The sequence below is a fragment of the Gopherus evgoodei genome, chromosome 2 (assembly GCF_007399415.2).
Source record: "Gopherus evgoodei ecotype Sinaloan lineage chromosome 2, rGopEvg1_v1.p, whole genome shotgun sequence".
Classification (NCBI taxonomy): Eukaryota; Metazoa; Chordata; order Testudines; family Testudinidae; genus Gopherus; species Gopherus evgoodei.
The window spans coordinates 24563109-24581457 of NC_044323.1; the positions used below are offsets into that span (position 1 = coordinate 24563109).

At 40.5% G+C, this 18349-nt stretch overlaps 1 protein-coding gene across 1 annotated transcript in view; it reads left to right on the forward strand.

Moving 5' to 3' along the window:
• The window catches only part of PFKP (phosphofructokinase, platelet), an 80729-nt gene extending 63725 nt beyond the window's left edge, over window positions 1–17004 (forward strand). Inside the window, 6 exon segments of the mRNA XM_030550142.1 lie at window positions 9112–9276; window positions 10397–10458; window positions 12300–12411; window positions 14577–14676; window positions 15400–15505; window positions 16467–17004. Of these exon segments, the coding sequence (XP_030406002.1) occupies window positions 9112–9276; window positions 10397–10458; window positions 12300–12411; window positions 14577–14676; window positions 15400–15505; window positions 16467–16620 (699 nt within the window). The 3' untranslated portion in view covers window positions 16621–17004.
• The last annotated feature ends 1345 nt before the right edge of the window (window positions 17005–18349 follow it).

An 18349-nucleotide genomic window follows, 5' to 3' on the forward strand; every position in this document is an offset into this window, starting at 1 on the left:
CCCTTCATATAAAGTGACTGTTTGGGGTTTTTTGCAACATTGATGCTGGGTTGTTGCATGTCTTCAGACAGTAGGAATCCTGGGTTACTGCATAGTGTTCACGCATGTGTTTGCTAAAAATGCATCAAATGAAACGACGCAGCATTTAATGCAAGTAAAATTTATATTTCATTGCAGACTAACTAAATGGTTGTGCCGATAATTGTTTCAGTTCTCCCTCTAACTGAACTACTTTCCCAAAGCCTCTGGCTAAAACTGCAGCTGTGCTTACAAAGTGCTTTGCAGATGTTCAACCTGCTTTGAGGCTTCACTAAACAAAACCAGTTCCCAAATCAGTCTGTCTTTTTCTGGTATAAGAAAAAACTCAAAGAAGCCTGGCTGGGCTGGGGTAGTGACCGTTCTGTGAAGTTCCCCCACCAAGGCTTCCCAATGGCTGATTTTGAAAGACAAATGCCATTCCCCTCTTTCCTGCCTGTGGCACGTCTCAGCACTGCAACAATAACTGGGCAGCATTTTAGTCCAGAAGTGACACTGGGATCAGTCAAATCCCAGTTTTAGCTGTAAGTGAAAGTAAAATTTCCAAAATATCCGGGGATGGAGTGTTGGAGGTGAGATTTTCACTTCGGTCTCCTGCCACCACGTCATACCTCCAAGCCATGTAGACCCTCCACATCGACTTCAATCCCCCATCTTCCCTCCTGGAAATGTCCCAGGTAGATCACCTCTTTCCTTCCCATTTCCTGCCTACAATCCACCACTACACAGACATCTGATGGATTTTAGTGGGGGCAGGCTGATTGGCCTGCAGAGCTCTCCCTATTGCTACATGAGAGGTGTTTTATACCCAGTCCCACCCCACGGTGCACCCCTTTTCCCACTGGGAGAGCGAGACTGGTGAAAAGAAAAAGTACTACAGGATTTGGATTTCCTTTGGAGATTCATTAAATATGTGGGGATTTTTCACATTCTCTCTACACAATGGGTGTTGAGGATTACTGCACATTGAGGAAGAATTGGACTAGTGCACTCACTAAGTCAGAACAGCTGCACATTCCGTAGTCCTTTGCTACAGAGAAGAGTACTAGGAACTCTGGAGCCTTTGAGAACACACAGACTACCTGACACTGTACATTTATCTCCTGACCATATAGGATATGAAATCCCCAAAAGATCGCTCAAAAAGCCTCTAAAATGTTCCTGCAAAATATATGGTCTTGTGCAATATCCCTGTATTTTTATGCACAATTATCCAGGTTGCATGCATAAAAACTGGTATCTCCTGATGTAAATTCTTCTTGCAGACACTTGGAAAACACAGGCCATATTTTCATGATTTTTTCTTTCAGTGACAAAGGTGTGTCTTCACCTTCCAGGACAAAGCAGTAGCTTAAAAAAAGCAGCGTCTATAATAGCAGTGTATCCACAAGCATTTTCTTCTGAGTGTAGGTGTTTTTTAGTTACCTTTCCTTAAACTATTCCGTATATAGAATAGTGTTTGTTCATTTAACTTATTTTGAGGTGACTTATTTCTAGTACACTCATGCTGCCTACATTTCTGCTTAGCTGCTTCAGATCTCTGCACTATCCACATTTCATTTTCACTCTGTACTAACTCACATTAACTTCCTTCTGCGCTTTCTTCAGAAGAGCATTGTGCCAATGCGACCCCAGTGCACTGTTGTGGTATTCAGAGTAAACTTTTTTTTTGTCCCTCCTTAATATTACCAATTTTATTTTGTGCCAATGGAAAGCCAACCCTCCCATCACACGCAAGGAGCCACTAGCTGAATGCATAATAATTTGCTATCCATTTGCAAGGGTATATTGCTAATAATACTTGTACCGCTGCTTCAGGCCTATGAAAGTTGTCTGCAATTAGCTGAGGCACGTGCTCGCTTTGAGGAGTTTTGCATTCCTATCTGTGTGTTGCCAGCTACTATTAGCAACAATGTGCCAGGCACCGACCTTAGCATTGGTGCTGACACTGCCCTGAATGCTATTGTGGAGGTAAGACTGCATATCCTTTGAAAATTAAACTGTACAATGTCTGTCTTTGTTGTGATACAAGCAAGACCTTGCAACATTTAGTTTTCTAAAATATTCTAGTTTAAAATATTAAGATCCTGTAATCAGAAGGTAATCAATATTTTCCAGCTTGATTAAAGATTAATTTAGCTAAAATTAAATTAATTATGTTGGCTATTATTTAGACTGTGTGTTGGTGTTTTAGATAATGGCATTAAGGTAACTATTTCAATGAATTTTTAGAACCTTTGTATGTTTGCAATAAGAATAAATTATATAAAAAAATTTGTATAAATTTTAAAATAAATAATTTGCTTAGGACTTCTTTGCTATACTTAAATGAAAGAATAAAAACCCATGCACCTTTTTAAAAAAAAAAAAAAAAAAAAAAAGGTAAATGACCTAAGGAATGGACCAATGACGGAATAAGATGCCATTTCAGCAAACCACATAAGCCCAGGCTTAAAGCGTGAAGCACTTCAGTGGGACTGGTCGTATGCTAAATGTTAAGCACATGCTTAAGTGCTGTGCTGAATTGAGGCCTAATGACTGCAACACTTAAAGTACCGTATAATGAGAAAGTAAATTTTACAAATTGGATACATCAAAGCTTGGCTTACAGTGATGTCACTTCCTTTTATAGTCAATCAGCATTGAGATACTACTGCTGATTACTATTGTGCATGTTTCCATTTAAATTGCCAACGATTTGATTTCAAATGGGCTGTATGACCAAAATAATGCACTTTGCACATTATGGGCCTGCTCCAGCTCCCCTTGATGTCAGTGGCTCACAGGGATGACTTTGGGTCCTTTGTTGCCTGTAATCCTTGTTCTTATTAGATAAAACATGTGTTCTGCCATTAGACAATGCGCAGAATCCTTTTATTCTCTAATTCTGGCTCCTCAGCATCACTTTAAAAATAGATCATTTTTAGTGTGTCATTTGGTGTCTGAAGATTTTGTCATGAATTTCAATTAGACCAGGATTTGTCCCTTAGTCCTTTCTTACCATGGCATTTCCCCTAGTCTCCCATTGTTGTATTGGCGCCAGTGGTGGCAGCATTAGCAGAATCTAACTGCATACAGCAGGTAACATGGCTGATATCAGTGGAGCCAAAGTCTTCAATAGTGATTCACCTGGCAAAGACTGAAAACATGAGAAGTACCAACAATAAAAGTTATAAATGGTAGATGGCCAGACAAGGTAGAAAGTACCGACAGTTGTTGCTTCTATCCCACTGCCTTTTCTTGTAGGCCGCATAGCTTTCAGTAATGCTTCATCCGTGTTATTGCTCTCAGTAAAAACTAAATGAGGAAAATTTTGCCCAGGCTTGCGAAAGTTATATACTTCTTCCCATAATACAAGAACTAGGGACCACCAAATGAATGGGCAGCAGGTTTAAAACAAATAAAAGGAAGTTGTTCTTCACACAGCACACAGTCAACTTGTGGAGCTCCTTGCCTGAGGAGGTTGTGAAGGTTAGGACTATAACAGTGTTTAAACGAGAACTGGATAAATTCATGAAGGTTAAGTCCATTAATGGCTATTAACAGAATGGGTAAGGAATGGTGTCCCTAACCTCTGTTTGTCAGAGGGTGGTGATGGATGGCAGGAGAGAGATCACTTGATTATTGCCTGTTAGGTTCACTCCCTCTGGGGCACTGTCGGTAGACAGGATACTGAGCTAGATGGACCTTTGGTCTGACCCAGTATGGCCATTCTTATGTTCACATGTAATCCTCTTGAGTTCCGTGGATTTGCATCAGTGTCTTAGAGCCACTGTCTTTGGCTGAGATTGACAGTAGAGTACTATTGCTCTTTGCGTCTTCTTTGAATACCAGAATTCTTAGGAGAGGCAGTATGCTTCACACTGTGTTAAAAGATTATCAGAATTTGGCCCCTGAGTTCTGACTATTCTAACTCTTCTTCTGACACTGACATTGTATTTGCCTTTGGGCAAGTCACTTACCCTGTCTTAGTATGTCCTCCTCAGCAATAAATGAGGAATAGTAATATCCTCATAAAACACTTTGCCAGGTCCTCAGATAACAATTTATGCCAGCTGAGGATCTGCCTCTCTGAAAATATCAGATAAGCATTAACAACTAGTATACTACGATAGAAGTGCTTCTTCCCTAAATAGTGTCCTATATACCAAGGGTGAATTCAGTCCTGAAAATGCTTATGCTTATCAGTAACTTCTTTTACTCATGAATACAGTTATTAATGTGTGTAAGTGATTGCAGACTCAGGATTTTTATATGTTGGAAGAAGTCCTGTAATAGGAAAGTAGGAGGAATAAAACCTTTCCCCAGCTTCCTAGTTGCATGTGTGATCATGCAGATAAAAGAGCAGCTTAAGCAAACAGACATTGTTATTCTTTACTTCACATTCTTCGAAAGCTTCATGACGGAATTTTAACTCCTTAGTGCTGACGGTTCATCACAGCCAGCAGAAATTGTTCTGAGAAACACTGACTCTGTGTGAAAGGATTAAAAATAGGGTTGTTGAATAATCGCAGTTAACTCATGCGATTAACTAAAAAAAAAAATCCAAGATTTAAAGCATTTATCACGATTAATTGCAGTTTAAATCATACTGTTAAATAATAGAGTACCAATTGAAATTTATTAAATATTTTGGATGTTTTTCTACACTTTCATATATATTATATTCTGTGTTGTAATTAAAATCATAGTATATATTATTTTCACTACAAATATTTGCATTGTAAAAATCATAAAAGAAATAGTATTTTTCAATTCACCTCATACAAGTACTGTAGTACAATCTCTTTGTCATAAAAGTGCAACTTACAAATGTAGATTTTTTTTTGCTACATAACTGCACTCAAAACAATGTAAAACTTCAGAGCCTACAAGTCCACTCTGTCCTACTTCTTGTTCAGCCAATCGCTCATACAAACCAGTTTGTGTACATTTGCAGGAGATAATGCTGCTCACTTCTTGTTTACAATGTCACCTGAAAGTGAGAACAGGCATTTTCATGGCACTTATGTAGCTGGCATTGCAAGGTATTTACTTGCCAGATATGTTAAACATTTGAATCCCTCTTCATGCTTTGGCCACCATTCCAGAGGACATGTTTCCATGCTGATGATGCTCATTAAAAAAATAATGCATTATTAAAATTTGTGTCTGAACTCCTTAGGAGACAATTGTATGTCTCTGTCTCTATTTTACCCACATTCTGCCATATATTTCATGTTATAGTAGTCTTGAATGATGACCCAACACATGTTGTACGTTTTAAGAATACTTTCACACAGATGTGACAAAACGCAAAGAAGGTACTGTTGTGAGATATATAAAGATAGCTACAGCACTCAACCCAAGATTTAAGAATGTAAAGTGCCTTCCAAACTCTGAGAGAGATGAGATGTGGCGCATGCTTTTAGAAGCCTTAATAGAGCAACACTCCAATGCGGAAACTACAGAACCCGAACCACCAAAAAAGAAAGTCAACCTTCTGCTGGTGGCATCTGACTCAGATAATGAAAATGAACATGTGTCAGTACGCACTGCTTTGGATTGTTATCAAGCAGAACCCGTCATCAGCATGGAAACATTTCCCCTGGGATGATGGTTGAAGCATGAAGGGACATATGAATCTTTAGCGCATCTGGCATGTGAATATCTTGCAACACCAGCTGGAACAGTGCCATGAGAACGCCTGTTCTCACTTTCAGGTGACGTTGTAAATAGGATGTGGGTAGCATTATCTCCTACAAATGTAAACCAACTTGTTTGTCTGAGCAATTGGCTGAACAAGACGTAGGGCTGAGTGGACTTGCAATTTTACATTGTTTTATTTTTGAATGCAGTTTTTTTGTACATAATTCTACATTTGTATATTCAACTTTCATGATAAAGAGATTGCACTACACTACTTGTATTAGGTGAATTGAAAAATACTATTTCTTTTCTTTTTACAGTGCAAATATTTATAATAAAAAATAAATATAAAGTGAGTACTGTACACTATGTCCTGTATTATAATTGAAATCAATATATTTGAAAATGTAGAAAACATCCAAACATATTTAAATAAATGGTATTCTATTACTATTTAACTGTGCAATTAACTACGATTAATTTTTTGAATCGCTTGACAGCCCTAATTGAAAACTGACCAATCCAGCCAGTTAATGGGACAAGATAAACAACGTACAAGAGACTTAGTGGATGGAAATCCAGATATCAGCACAGTAAAAACATTCAAAATGCTTTGCTACAGATTTGACCTATTTTTCCATGTTTAGTGCCTCATACTGCAGTTTGCTGTAAAGTTCAGATTCATTATTTTTAGTATTTAGACTGGTAGATACTAGATAACATAGCACCTAAATACTTCTCAGGATGGTATTATACAACCCTCAGTAGATCCAAAGTCTATCCCTGCTAGAACCTTGGGAAACTTAATAATTATTTGTGGGGAAAAAAACTATTTGTGGATTGTTAGGCCAGAAAGGACCATCATGACCATCTAATAAAGCCTCCTGCATAACATAGGCCTCAGAACCTCACCCTGTCGTTTCTTTGTCAAGCTTCTGATTGAATAGTAAGAGCCCCTGTGCCGCAACCACCATCCGATTGGACGAGCCTCCATTCAGAGGCAATGGTGTTTTGCAGGAGGGCAGTCACCGTTCAGTGACAGATCCAGAATGAAGCAGTTTTATCATGCCCCAGTTATCTCGAGAGTGAGAGAATGGGAAATGAGCCCAGAGCATGATCACCAGATCATAGAATCATAGAATATCAGGTTTGGAAGGGATCTCAGGAGGTCATCTAGTCCAACCCCCTGCTCAAAGCAGGACCAATTCCCAACTAAATCATCCCAGCCAGGACTTTGTCAAGCCTGATCTTAAAAACCTCTAAGGAAGGAGATTCTACCACCTCCCTAGGTCACCCATTCCAGTGCTTCACCACCCTCCTAGTGAAAAAGTTTTTCCTAATATCCAACCTAAACGTCCCCCACTGCAACTTGAGACCATTACTCCTTGTTCTGTCATCTGGTACCTATAATAAAAATAAAATAACCAACGTTTATAAAAACAAGGCCATGATTATCAAATCCAATTAATGATTTGCGGTCCCTGGAATATTAGATGTTCAATTTGAGATGCCGAGAGAGGAGAGGAGGGACAGAGCAGATTTTCAGAAAGTGTTGAGCTCCCACCTTCTGAACAGCAGGCCCTTTTGAGGTATCTCAAGTTTGGCAGCCAAGTCATATTTGGACAGCCTGGCCTATTGTTTACTTCCCCAGCACCTAAAAGCCAGGATTTCGTTAGTGATGTCATAATGTATACAGTTACTCCCCATGAACTCCCAAGCATTGTCTCCAGGGAGTTAGAACTGGTGTGATAATAAGCCTGCCATTCGTGAAAGCATGCTGCTGTTTATTGTACATTGAGAGCTTACACTGCGCTGTACTCAGTGAGGAAAGACTGGAGACCACAGTATGGGCACAATTAGGAACCAAGATAGAAAGAAAGGGGTTGCCAGTGTAACAAACTGATGAAGTGCATGATCTGAACTAATATGTGCTGTATTTTGTTCTGGAGCGGCTGCTTGTTTTTTTTTTAAAGAATTTGGGATAGCATGTTTAGATCAATCTGTTTGATCATTTGTGGGTATGTATATGTTAAAGCTCTGGTAGTTGAACTAAAGTAAATATACATAAATATATAATATCGTTATTTGTGTGCTAAATGCTGTAATTTATGATAATGTTAAATGCTTATGACTTTTTAATTTTTTAGGCTTTCCCATTTACCAGTTTAAACTTTATTTGTTTTGTGCTCTGGTAAGTAGGTATTTAATGCAAATATCAGGCTCAGAACCTGTCTTTATATATCAAAAAATAAATGATACTAAGACTGTATTTGGAAAAATTAATCCACAAGCAGAATGGAAGAACATCAAATGTAGAACTGCATCCATAGTTACTCATTCAAAAACTCACCAGAGGTCTGAGAGCTGTTTTTATGTTTCCTTCTAAATAAATTGTTAATAAAGGACAAGAACGTCATGATCTTGAATTTGCCAGATCCTTGCACTCATCTGCTTCCTCTTAATTCAGCTGGGCCCACAAACCACATTTGCAAAATTCTGTTTGCACTCAAGGAAAGGTTTTTTGAGTTTAGGGCAATTATTTTTCAAATACTCTTAGACTTGATCTGCTGCTGTTTTGAGGTTTTCTCTTTAGTCCTCTGATCAGAGCTGTCAGCTTTTTGAAATTTATTTTCGTGGAGGCTTATTTAAGCTACTCACAGGCAGCTCTGATAGAATTTGCTGTAAATCATTACCCCCTATGTTTCATGTAAGCCAACAGATTTCCTCATAGTGAGCAACTTTTTTTTTTATCTACAAACGGGTAAGATGTGGTTTGAGGTCAGTCTCCCATAATCAGTATGTGTTTATGGACATGAAGTAGGAGAAATTGGCTCTGTTGCTGCCAACTCATGGAAATTTGCATGAGTAACCCTCTGGATAAGCAAATTGTGGATCAATAGAAACCTAGGACTTCAGCCTCGTAAATTCAAATAGTAAAGAAGGAAGTGTACTGAAAACCCCTCCATATCAAAGGTGATTTCGTCAGTCGTGCACAGTACAAGTAGAGACTGGCTAAATTTGGATATACGCCCAGATCAGAAAGCAAACTCCATTTTTATATCTCTGTAAAACTCCAATATAACTGCTCCAAAGCTTTAAGAATAAGAATGTGCCATGAGATTAATTTCTCCTTTAACATTTTCAGAAAGCAGCCAGATGGAAGGATAACACAAGCAAACATAACGTTACCAAAACACCAAATTTTGAATATAGGGTCCAAGATGTGACCTGGAAGAAATATTTTCTTCCAGAATTAACAATTGACATGAGAGTGTGTATGTGCATATAATATGTATTATTATTACTATTACACTATATATAGATAGATAGTAATACAGTTCAGTAATCTTATAATTGTGATAAAGAATCACATAACATATGGTAAATATCACAGTTGAGAGCCTGTTCGTGTTTGCGTAAGTCACCAATGTTCTGTGCTTTGGTTAGACATGCGATCGCATCAAACAGTCAGCCAGTGGGACCAAGCGTCGTGTGTTCATCATTGAGACAATGGGTGGCTACTGTGGTTACCTGGCCAATATGGGGGGCCTTGCTGCAGGGGCGGATGCTGCTTATATCTTTGAAGAGAAGTTTGATATTCGAGAACTCCAGGTATGCAGCTCAATCTTAGTGAAATAACGTGTCTCATTTTTATAGAGACTTTCAAAGTATTGTATGTGTATATAGCATTTAATATGTACGTTGTGTTGGTGTAGTTGGTTGGATGCTGTTCCAAAAGGGTATCTTAGCCTGCAGCAATCAGTGGCTACTTTTAAATGTGTACGTGACACCACCCCAGAGAACTGGAATATTATGCCAGTGTTAATATATTTCCTAGTAGCACTTGTAGCCAGACACTCCTCATTCATGGCATCAAGCACTGACTGCTGGTGGCCAAAAATTGAAACATCAAGTCACCACAGCACCTTTAGGTAGAACAATTACATATTTATTTATTTTACAATCTGATTATTAGTACATAGTAATTGGATGGAACTGGAGCAAAATGAAAAGGCAAAAAAAGGATAAAAGGAAATACTTTTTCACACAATGTATACTTAAACTGTGGAACACCTGGCCACAGGGAGTTGCTGACGCCAAGAGTTTAATAAGATTAAAAAAAAAAAAGAATTGGGTATCAAGAATATCCAGCATTGTTAGTATTAATGATGGCAGATTTTGGAAGGGATATAAACCTTCATGCTCCAGACCCAATCTCTTAATTATCAGAGACCAGGATGAGCCCCAGTGGGAGGAGCAGATTATCCCACATCTGCCTATTACTGAGTTCTTACACAGTCTTCTGATGCATCTGGTGCTGGCCTTTGTTACAGGTGAGACACTAGATGGGATGGATCTGGGGCCTGACCCAGTCTGGCAATTCCTGTGTTGCTATGTAAATAAAGTCCAGTAGGTGCTGTATCAGTGACATCCAAGTGACCTAAACAGCCTGTTGAAATAACACTGTTGTCTAGAGACATGAAGAAGCTAAAAGTTGGTGGTGGGTGTGGGGAAAAGAGGTTAATTTTAAACCAGGACCAGTAGCTTTTAACTCATCCATTAGACTTTGTCCTGGAAGCCAAAAAAATTATTGGTCAGTTGGATTTTCACATTACAGAAGGGATTTCTTAAGTATTGCTGTGAACCTGGAATCCTTTATAGAAATTCTCTTGGTGAGGAGGCAATGATCATCACATATGTTTTAGGATGCTTTGTGTGACTCTGTTTCTAGGCTAATGTGGAGCATTTGACCGAAAAGATGAAAACCAGCATCCAGCGTGGTCTAGTGCTGAGGTGAGCAAAGGTCATTTAATTAAACTGCACCATCAAAATGAGTAATGTTTTGCAACTGCTATTTAAAACCCAGTTAGTTATAGAAGAAGGGATTCTCAGTGGAAGAAAAAGCAGCTCTTAGAAGCAATTATAAAATCTGTTAAAATCAAAGGTCCCACATCCATTCCCATTTTAAGTCTTCACATCCTGTTAATGATTTGGGTTCTTCCAAGTGCTGCACAAAGTGTTATAAGGAGGCTGCACAAAGGTCTCATTTACTTTACTAAGGGTGAAATTTCCCTCTGTGCACAGAGACAGCACAAGACTTATGCATCTCTGAAGTGCTATTTAGCCCTCAGAATACATATAAAGTGGAATACAGGTCCCATGATGGCCCTCTGCAAATGGGTGAATTCCATCCTCGTTCCTTAGACTACATTTTGTACTGGAGACCATGGGAAGCTAAGCCACGCAACTGAATAAAAGTTTCCTGTGTCAATTACAAGTTGACTAGCATTCACCCTGCTGTAACCTTAGTGCCCTGTGACGATGTTTTTGAACTAGTTGTTTGCCCCTTAGAAAGGATTCTGGTCTGTCTTTTGCAAAAGTGACAAACGGGATGTTAGCAGCAGCTCTGTCTGCCTAGTGCTGCAGACAAGCTGGATACTTTTAATTTTTTTATGATGCTGCGGCTTGATTTATAGAAAGGTTTCAACATATCTTTACTGGTCCAGACATCATCTCCCTCTGTACCCTCCTATGTGACACCAAGACTTAGTCACCATTCATTTATCAATCCTTTTTTCAAAACCCTCAACCTCCTCAATCTCAGGCCGAGACCATGCTCCGTAAGTAGAAGTTCAAGAAGGTTCAGTTACTGTCTTGTAGGTTAACCCTTTGGAACTCTTCCACAAGTGAACACAACCGATCATAGTTCTGAAGTTGCAAGGAAAGCCTGTAAATAACTCTCATGAGACATGTAATTATTAAGTACTGGACATTTTCCAACAAAAGGGTTCTAGAGTTTCTCAGGATATTGCTGATCAGCAAGTGAGAATTTATAAAATCTACTAGTCTGAAATCCAGAGTGTCCATTATTCCTTCTGTGACTATTATTGGTTAAGGTCTGATACTGGAGCAAATGCCCTCTTTAGCCCAGCAGTTTGGCCTTATCTTGCCTAGGAAAAACAGTGTTTTAAAATATGTTCACTAATATCACATGTCAAAATCCTAGTGTAGATAAGACTAACAAGTGTTAACATTCAAAATTGCCTTGTCTACACAAGGGCTCTCACATGTTACTTAACATGTTTAAAGATCACATCTTTCTTCCTAGTGTGTCCAGCCTTTGTCAGTCTATGACCTCCACCTCTTTCATGGGCATCACTTCTCAGCCTCTGTGACTATAATCAGTTATAAGAGGAAATCACCAAATGCATTCACCTACCCCCTTCACTTAGTTCAGATATGCTCAGACATTAAAAAGAACAGGTGAAGGGGTGGGGACCTCAAGTTTGCATAGCCTAGGGCATCGGCTGTGTTGGAGAACAGGTTACAGTTCAGCAGCTGCTCAGATCTCTGTAGTAATACAGGAAGCTCAGACATTCTAAGTATTGGTTTGTGGCAGAGCAGGGACACAACCGTGTGTAAAAACAAACCTGTGGGAGAGTTGCAGAGGGAGGAGGAAGGTGAAAATACACACGACTTGCCACTAGTTGAGGGCAAGAGGATAACAGAGTTGTCAGGGGTGCGACATGTCCCCTCCATCAGTGACTGTGCCTCTGCAAAGGTCAGGTAGTTGTTAATGTGGTTTTTAACTGGCCTGACAGTATTGTTGTGGGGTTATTTTTGTCTTGTTATAGGAATGAGAACAGCAATGAGAATTACACAACTGACTTTATCTACCAGCTATATTCTGAGGAAGGAAAAGGGGTCTTCGATTGCAGGAAGAATGTATTGGGCCACATGCAGCAGGTAAATAAAGTTACTAACTTCCCTCTGTATACAGCAGCAGGATTTATTTAGTGTGTGTGAACTGCTGTCACCATTCCAGGACTACACACATCCACTCTTGCATCCACTCTTTACCCTTTAGACCAATGGTGAGCAACCTGCGGCCCATGCACTGCGTGTGGCCCATCAGGGTAATCTGCTGGCAGATTGCGAGACAGTTTGTTTCCATTTGCATGGCCGCCTGCAGCTCCCAGTGGCCGTGGTTCACCATTCCTGGCCAATTGGAGCCACATGTTGCCCACCACTGCTTTAGACAAAATGAATGGTACTGAGGGTTTCCTCCATTGTTACTACCAACTCCCAACCCATTTTGGAGGGTTGGAAGGGGGGTAATTTAGTTTTGCAGAAGGAAATTGCAGCAGATTCCCTCTTTTACTGTCACTTTGTTCCCCCCACCCCCCATCCCGATTTTAAAAAAAGATGCTGCTGTTTTCTAGTAGCCCACTCACTGCATCTTACAAGATCTCCCTGCAGCTGCCAGTTCAGGAGCTCTCACCCCAGAAGATAAATTTGGTTCCGAGAGAACATTTGTGCTTACTGTTCACTTTTTCCTTTTGGAGGAAAGGGGAAATAGTGAAGGTTAATAGGGTGGCTATGATTGGCCCTGCCCTATACAGCACTCCTAGCTAGTGCATCCCACGCACCCAGATAGGGCACTAGTCAGCCAACAGCAGTATGAGTGCATAAAGGCACAAGGATAAGCAACTAGGGAACTTACAGTGGGAAGCAGGGCAGGTCTAGGGGAAAGGGTGTTTAATGAGAGACCCTGGCTCCCTCTCTAGCAGTGATTGAATACCTACTGGTTCACATGAACCATCGAGTTTTAATTCCAGCTTTAAAGCTTCATATTTTGTTTGAAGTCCTAACCCAGTGCCAAAATTATACAACAGCTTCCCTGCCTTGTATCTAAGTACATAGTATATCAAATATATAAACACTGTTCCCACTTGCCTTTAGTGTATTTAGAACTAAATGCTAAGAATTTCAGTAAATGCACCCAAAACAGGTTATACATAGAAATAACAGTAGAATCTGCTTTCACATGAAGAGCATACAATTAGATCTAGTTAAGAGCCCTGTTTTGACAGCTGGAATAAAGGCAAATATCTGTGCCTTTGTATTTTGTCAAGTTCTATGTTCCCATAGACCAGGTATCAGCAACCTTTGGCATGTGGCCCATCAGGGAAATCTGCTGGCCAGCTGGGATGGTTTGTTTACCTGCAGCGTCCGCAGGTTCAACCCAGCACAGCTCCCACTGGCCGCAAATTGCCTTTGCAGGCCAGTGGGGGCTGCAGAAAGCGGCGCAGGCCAAGGGATGTGCTGGCTGATGCTTCTCGCAGTCCCCATTGGCCTGGAGCAGTGATTGGCCGAACCTGCGGATGCGGCAGGTAAACAAACGGTCCCAGACAGACCACGGGCCAAAGGTTGCTGATCCCTGCCGTAGATGATCTAAAGCCCAAGTGTCTGCTTGGTAACAGCGTTATAAATGCACCCACTTGGGAGCGACTGGATGATATAGGCTAGAGGTCTCTTGATTACAGCCTCCGCCCTGTGATGCAACGGGGCTAGTACCCCTGAAGCACTGGCCTGGCCTGTTTGCTCGCTCCCTCGCCCGTTCTTTATTCTGCCCTTTATTTGCTTCTCTCCTGGTGTGTATATTGCTTTTCCAGCTCTCTCTCTACTGCTGGATGTTGTATCGTGCCATGTTACTCCAATAGCGAACATCTTTCAGGCAGTGCTCTACAGCAGCACCTCACAAAAGTGAGGTAGAAAGTACATGCAAATAAGCACTCTGCTGAAGGGGAGAAACGGGAGGGTGGAGGCGGTGTGTGTAACTGAGTCCCATTGACTTTAATGGGAATTAAGCATGTCTTTATGCACAGATTGTGGAATTGGGGCCAGTATCTCAAACTGTCCAGGCAAAGTCCCCTCAAGACCCCCACATTGGGAATTCTGGGGCTAAGGTAAAGCACGGGTGTGTGTTTAAAAAAAATGGCGGGAAAGAGGATGAAAGAGGTACAGCAGCCATAGAACAGAGATGATTGGTGGAATGGAAAAACAAGAATAATGCTCCTGCTTGGTGCAAAATTGCAACTAATCTCTAATTACATTTTAAACTTTGACAGGGTGGAGCACCTTCCCCATTTGACAGGAACTTTGGGACAAAAGTCTCTGCAAAAGCTGTACAATGGATCTCAAAGAAACTAAGAGAAACATACCGAAGAGGTGCAGAAATATTTATGGCTATTTACCATCTTTCTCTTCCTTTTGTGTTAACTCCAGAAAAGCCAGCCTCTCTAGCCCATCAACACGTTTGTGGAGTCTTTAAATACAGTAATGGAATAATGTAGTTCTTCCTGTCTTACCAACTTACCCAGGCTTTGTTATCAAATATTGTTAATATATTTCTAGGTAGCAGTGACAAGAAAATGGCTCCTGAAGAGAGTTTGATACCTTGAACAAGGGTTGTCCTGTATTTGTTTTTCTATAATTTGCTAGCCTAACTAGTTTTTAACACATATAGAAATTGTTAGTTTTATAGTTACACATATTCTTTTTTTGTTTTATTTCTTGGTGGCTGCATGGGACACAGATGAAGGTAATATGACTTCTTTGGGATTTATTTCATCAGCTTCATGAAGCAATACTGATATAATAAATCTAATTTGAAGTTGGAAGTTGAGGCTGCATCACTTATTTGATTAGTAGTTAAGTACATTGCATCTTTACTGCTTAATCATTAAAACTAATAAACCACAACACAGTGGAGGTTTCCCTAACACTGTTAAACAACTAATGCAGATGCTGCTATTGTTTACTTTAAGACTTCAGTAACTCAGAAAAATTAAGACTCTTACCAGAGCCTCACTCCTACATCCATTTGTTTATTACAAGAAAAAGGGTAATTCTCCCCCAAAGAAAATAACATTGCGTTGTTATTGTTTATAGGAAAAGTGTTTGCCAACACCGAGGACTCCGTTTGCTTGCTAGGTATGCGCAGACGCAATCTTATTTTCCAACCTGTGGTTGAGCTTAAGGATCAAGCAGATTTTGTGTAAGTGAAGGCGGCTCTGTGGGACCAGATGAGTACAACTTCCAATCATCCTTTTTCATCCCTCTTGCCCTGCTCCACGTCAGGCATGAACTTCACCAGATAGCCCCAACCTACCTTTCAACATTGGCTCCTGCTGTTGCTAGGCCTGTGATCAACCCCCCATCTACTTTTCCCACAAGCGGACTGCATGCTTTCTCCAGGCTGCTCCTTTTGCTTGAGAAGAGCTCCCTGTAAGAATTCAAAGCTACTGCTGTATCCTCTTAAATCCCTCCTCACAACCTGTTTTTGCTGCAATGCCTGCAAATCATTGTCTGGTATTGTTTAGGCAACCCCTTGTGCCTAGTGAGACCAGTGTTACAACTAATTTATGCATACTCAGCCATCTCTATTAGCATCTTGTGCTCCCCAACCTTCTCGCATCTGGCTTTTTATGAACCTGTTGGATTTTGTTTGTTAGCCTGAGTTCTCTGGGACAGGGATTATCTTCGCACAGGGCCTAGTGTAATGAGGTCCTTATGTCTTGCTGCAATAGAAATAATAAATTGCTTAGAGCTTGCTGAGATAGGAGGGTTAGGAAGCAAAACAGCAAGATGGGGAAGAGATGGAATTCCTGCATGTTCTAAGGCTAGCTGGAGATGTACATGGAGGTCAAGATAATCACTTACTATATGCTACAACCGCTCTCCAAAAAATGGTTAACCTAAAAAGCAAATGCATCCAACTACGTTCCTGTCAATAACCATAGATGGCAGCATTACGCACACAAAAATGAACTTAAGAATCATTGAATGCAGCAGAGTTGGTCATTAATATATGCTGATAAGAACTGCCCTTATAAAACTGCTTAGAATTTGAATGAAGCCAACTTTAATAGTGAATTTGGTTCTTAAGGATAACATCAATGGGATCATTTACACAGACTAGCTTTGACTTTTTTTTCTCCCTCCCCATCTCTGCACAGGCACAGAATTCCTAAGGAACAGTGGTGGCTGAAACTTCGACCTCTGATGAAAATTCTGGCCAAATACAAGACTAGCTATGATGTTTCTGATTCAGGTCAACTAGAGCATGTAGCTAGGCACAGTCCAAAAGAAGCAGAAACTGGAGCTATCTAAGAGACCATTATTTTAGATAAAGTTGTAATAGACCTACGTTGTGCGTAACAATGCTTTAGAATGCTGATTACAGCTTTGTTTGTAACATTTAAATTATTGTACCAGCACTTTATGTGAATTCAGAAATGCAAACATCACAGGTTCCTTGCCCAGTATTATCCTAGGTTTAAAGCAAACCCTAGCATCTAACTTACAAAACACCAATTACCAGCCTGATCCTTAAGTTTAACACAATTCTATGCACTCATGTGATAAGTCATTCATCTAGCGCACTTGATCTCAGAGATAGAGTCTATACTCAGAATACATGTAGAAGGCTAGTTTTGTGTCAAGTTAGAGTGAATTTATGTATCCAAAGTGGAATAAAATTATTGTTGCAAACCACCTGTGTGACTTCAAGTTGTCTAAAAACTAACAAGTTACAACTGACAGGAGAACACCACTGTAGAAAGTAGGAGTAACTTTTATTTACATTCTAAAGGGAGGCAAATAACTGCCCTCTCTCCACTTGTAAAACGGGGAGGGATTAAGAGCAGGGCATCTGCAGATTTTTCTGTACCGCATCTGCACAATGAAGCTGCATTAATTTGAACTACCCCACACACCTCCCCCAAGAGAGGAAGTAACACTAAAAATTACTCTTAAAAGGCAGTACTAAAGCTGTTAACCCCGTGAAGATGGCTGTTAACCTCCTCTGTGTGTCCTTTAGGTTATGTCTACATGGCGGCTGGGAGATGTAATTCCCAGCTCATGCTAGCTTGGCTCCAGCTAGTGTGCTAAAAATAGCAGTGTGGCCATTGTGAAATGGCTGGTGGCTCTACCTACCCACCCAAGTAGGATTCTGCCTGACTCTGGGTATGTACTCAGGCAGCTAGTCTGAATCACCATGGCCACATTGCCTTTATTAGGTGCTAGAGCCAACCTAGTGCAGGTAAGTTTAACTGAGCTGGGCATTACACCTTTCAAGCTGCTGCATAGATACACCCTTAGGGTAAGACTACACTGCAGCAGGAAGCATGTCTCCCAGCATGGAGAGAGAGAGACTCACATTAACTTCATGAGATCTAACCCACTAAAAATAGTGTGGAGCAGTGGATGTAGCTGCTCTGGCAGAGGCTCAGGCTAGCCACCTGAGTCCAAAACTGGCTGGCTAGGCTGAGCTGCAATGTCTGTGCTCTTATGTTTAGCATGCTAGCTCAAGTGACACATGATGAGAGGCTCACTCCAAGCTGCAGTGTAGACATACCCATAGAGATCATGCTAACTAACCTCAGCTTCTCAGACAATAGGAAAACCCTCAGTCACACCAAGGACTGTTTTCTGTGATCAGCTGAAACATCTGAGACCAGGTTATAACCACGATGGTTGACCCAGCAGTTTTTTCTCCATAACACAATCGTCTCACAACACTGAGCTGTGGAACCTTAGCCAAAAGGTAAACAAAGGACAAAAACAGCCCCCTGAAAATTCCATTCACTACCGGGAGGAAGAACAACTGGCCCAAGGTCACACAGGTAGGAGTTCCATTAAAATAGCCCTGTTATGAATAAACCCCCCTTTTCCCCTTCCTGTAGTTATCAGTTATTAGCCATGAGTTGTATAGAGGACATGTTTTGATCCAGCGTGTAGACAGAATACAACAAGAATAGTTATGGAGATGCTGAGTTTTGCACAACTTAATTATGGAAAACTCAACACACTCGGAAAGACTTACAAAGTACCTATGTAG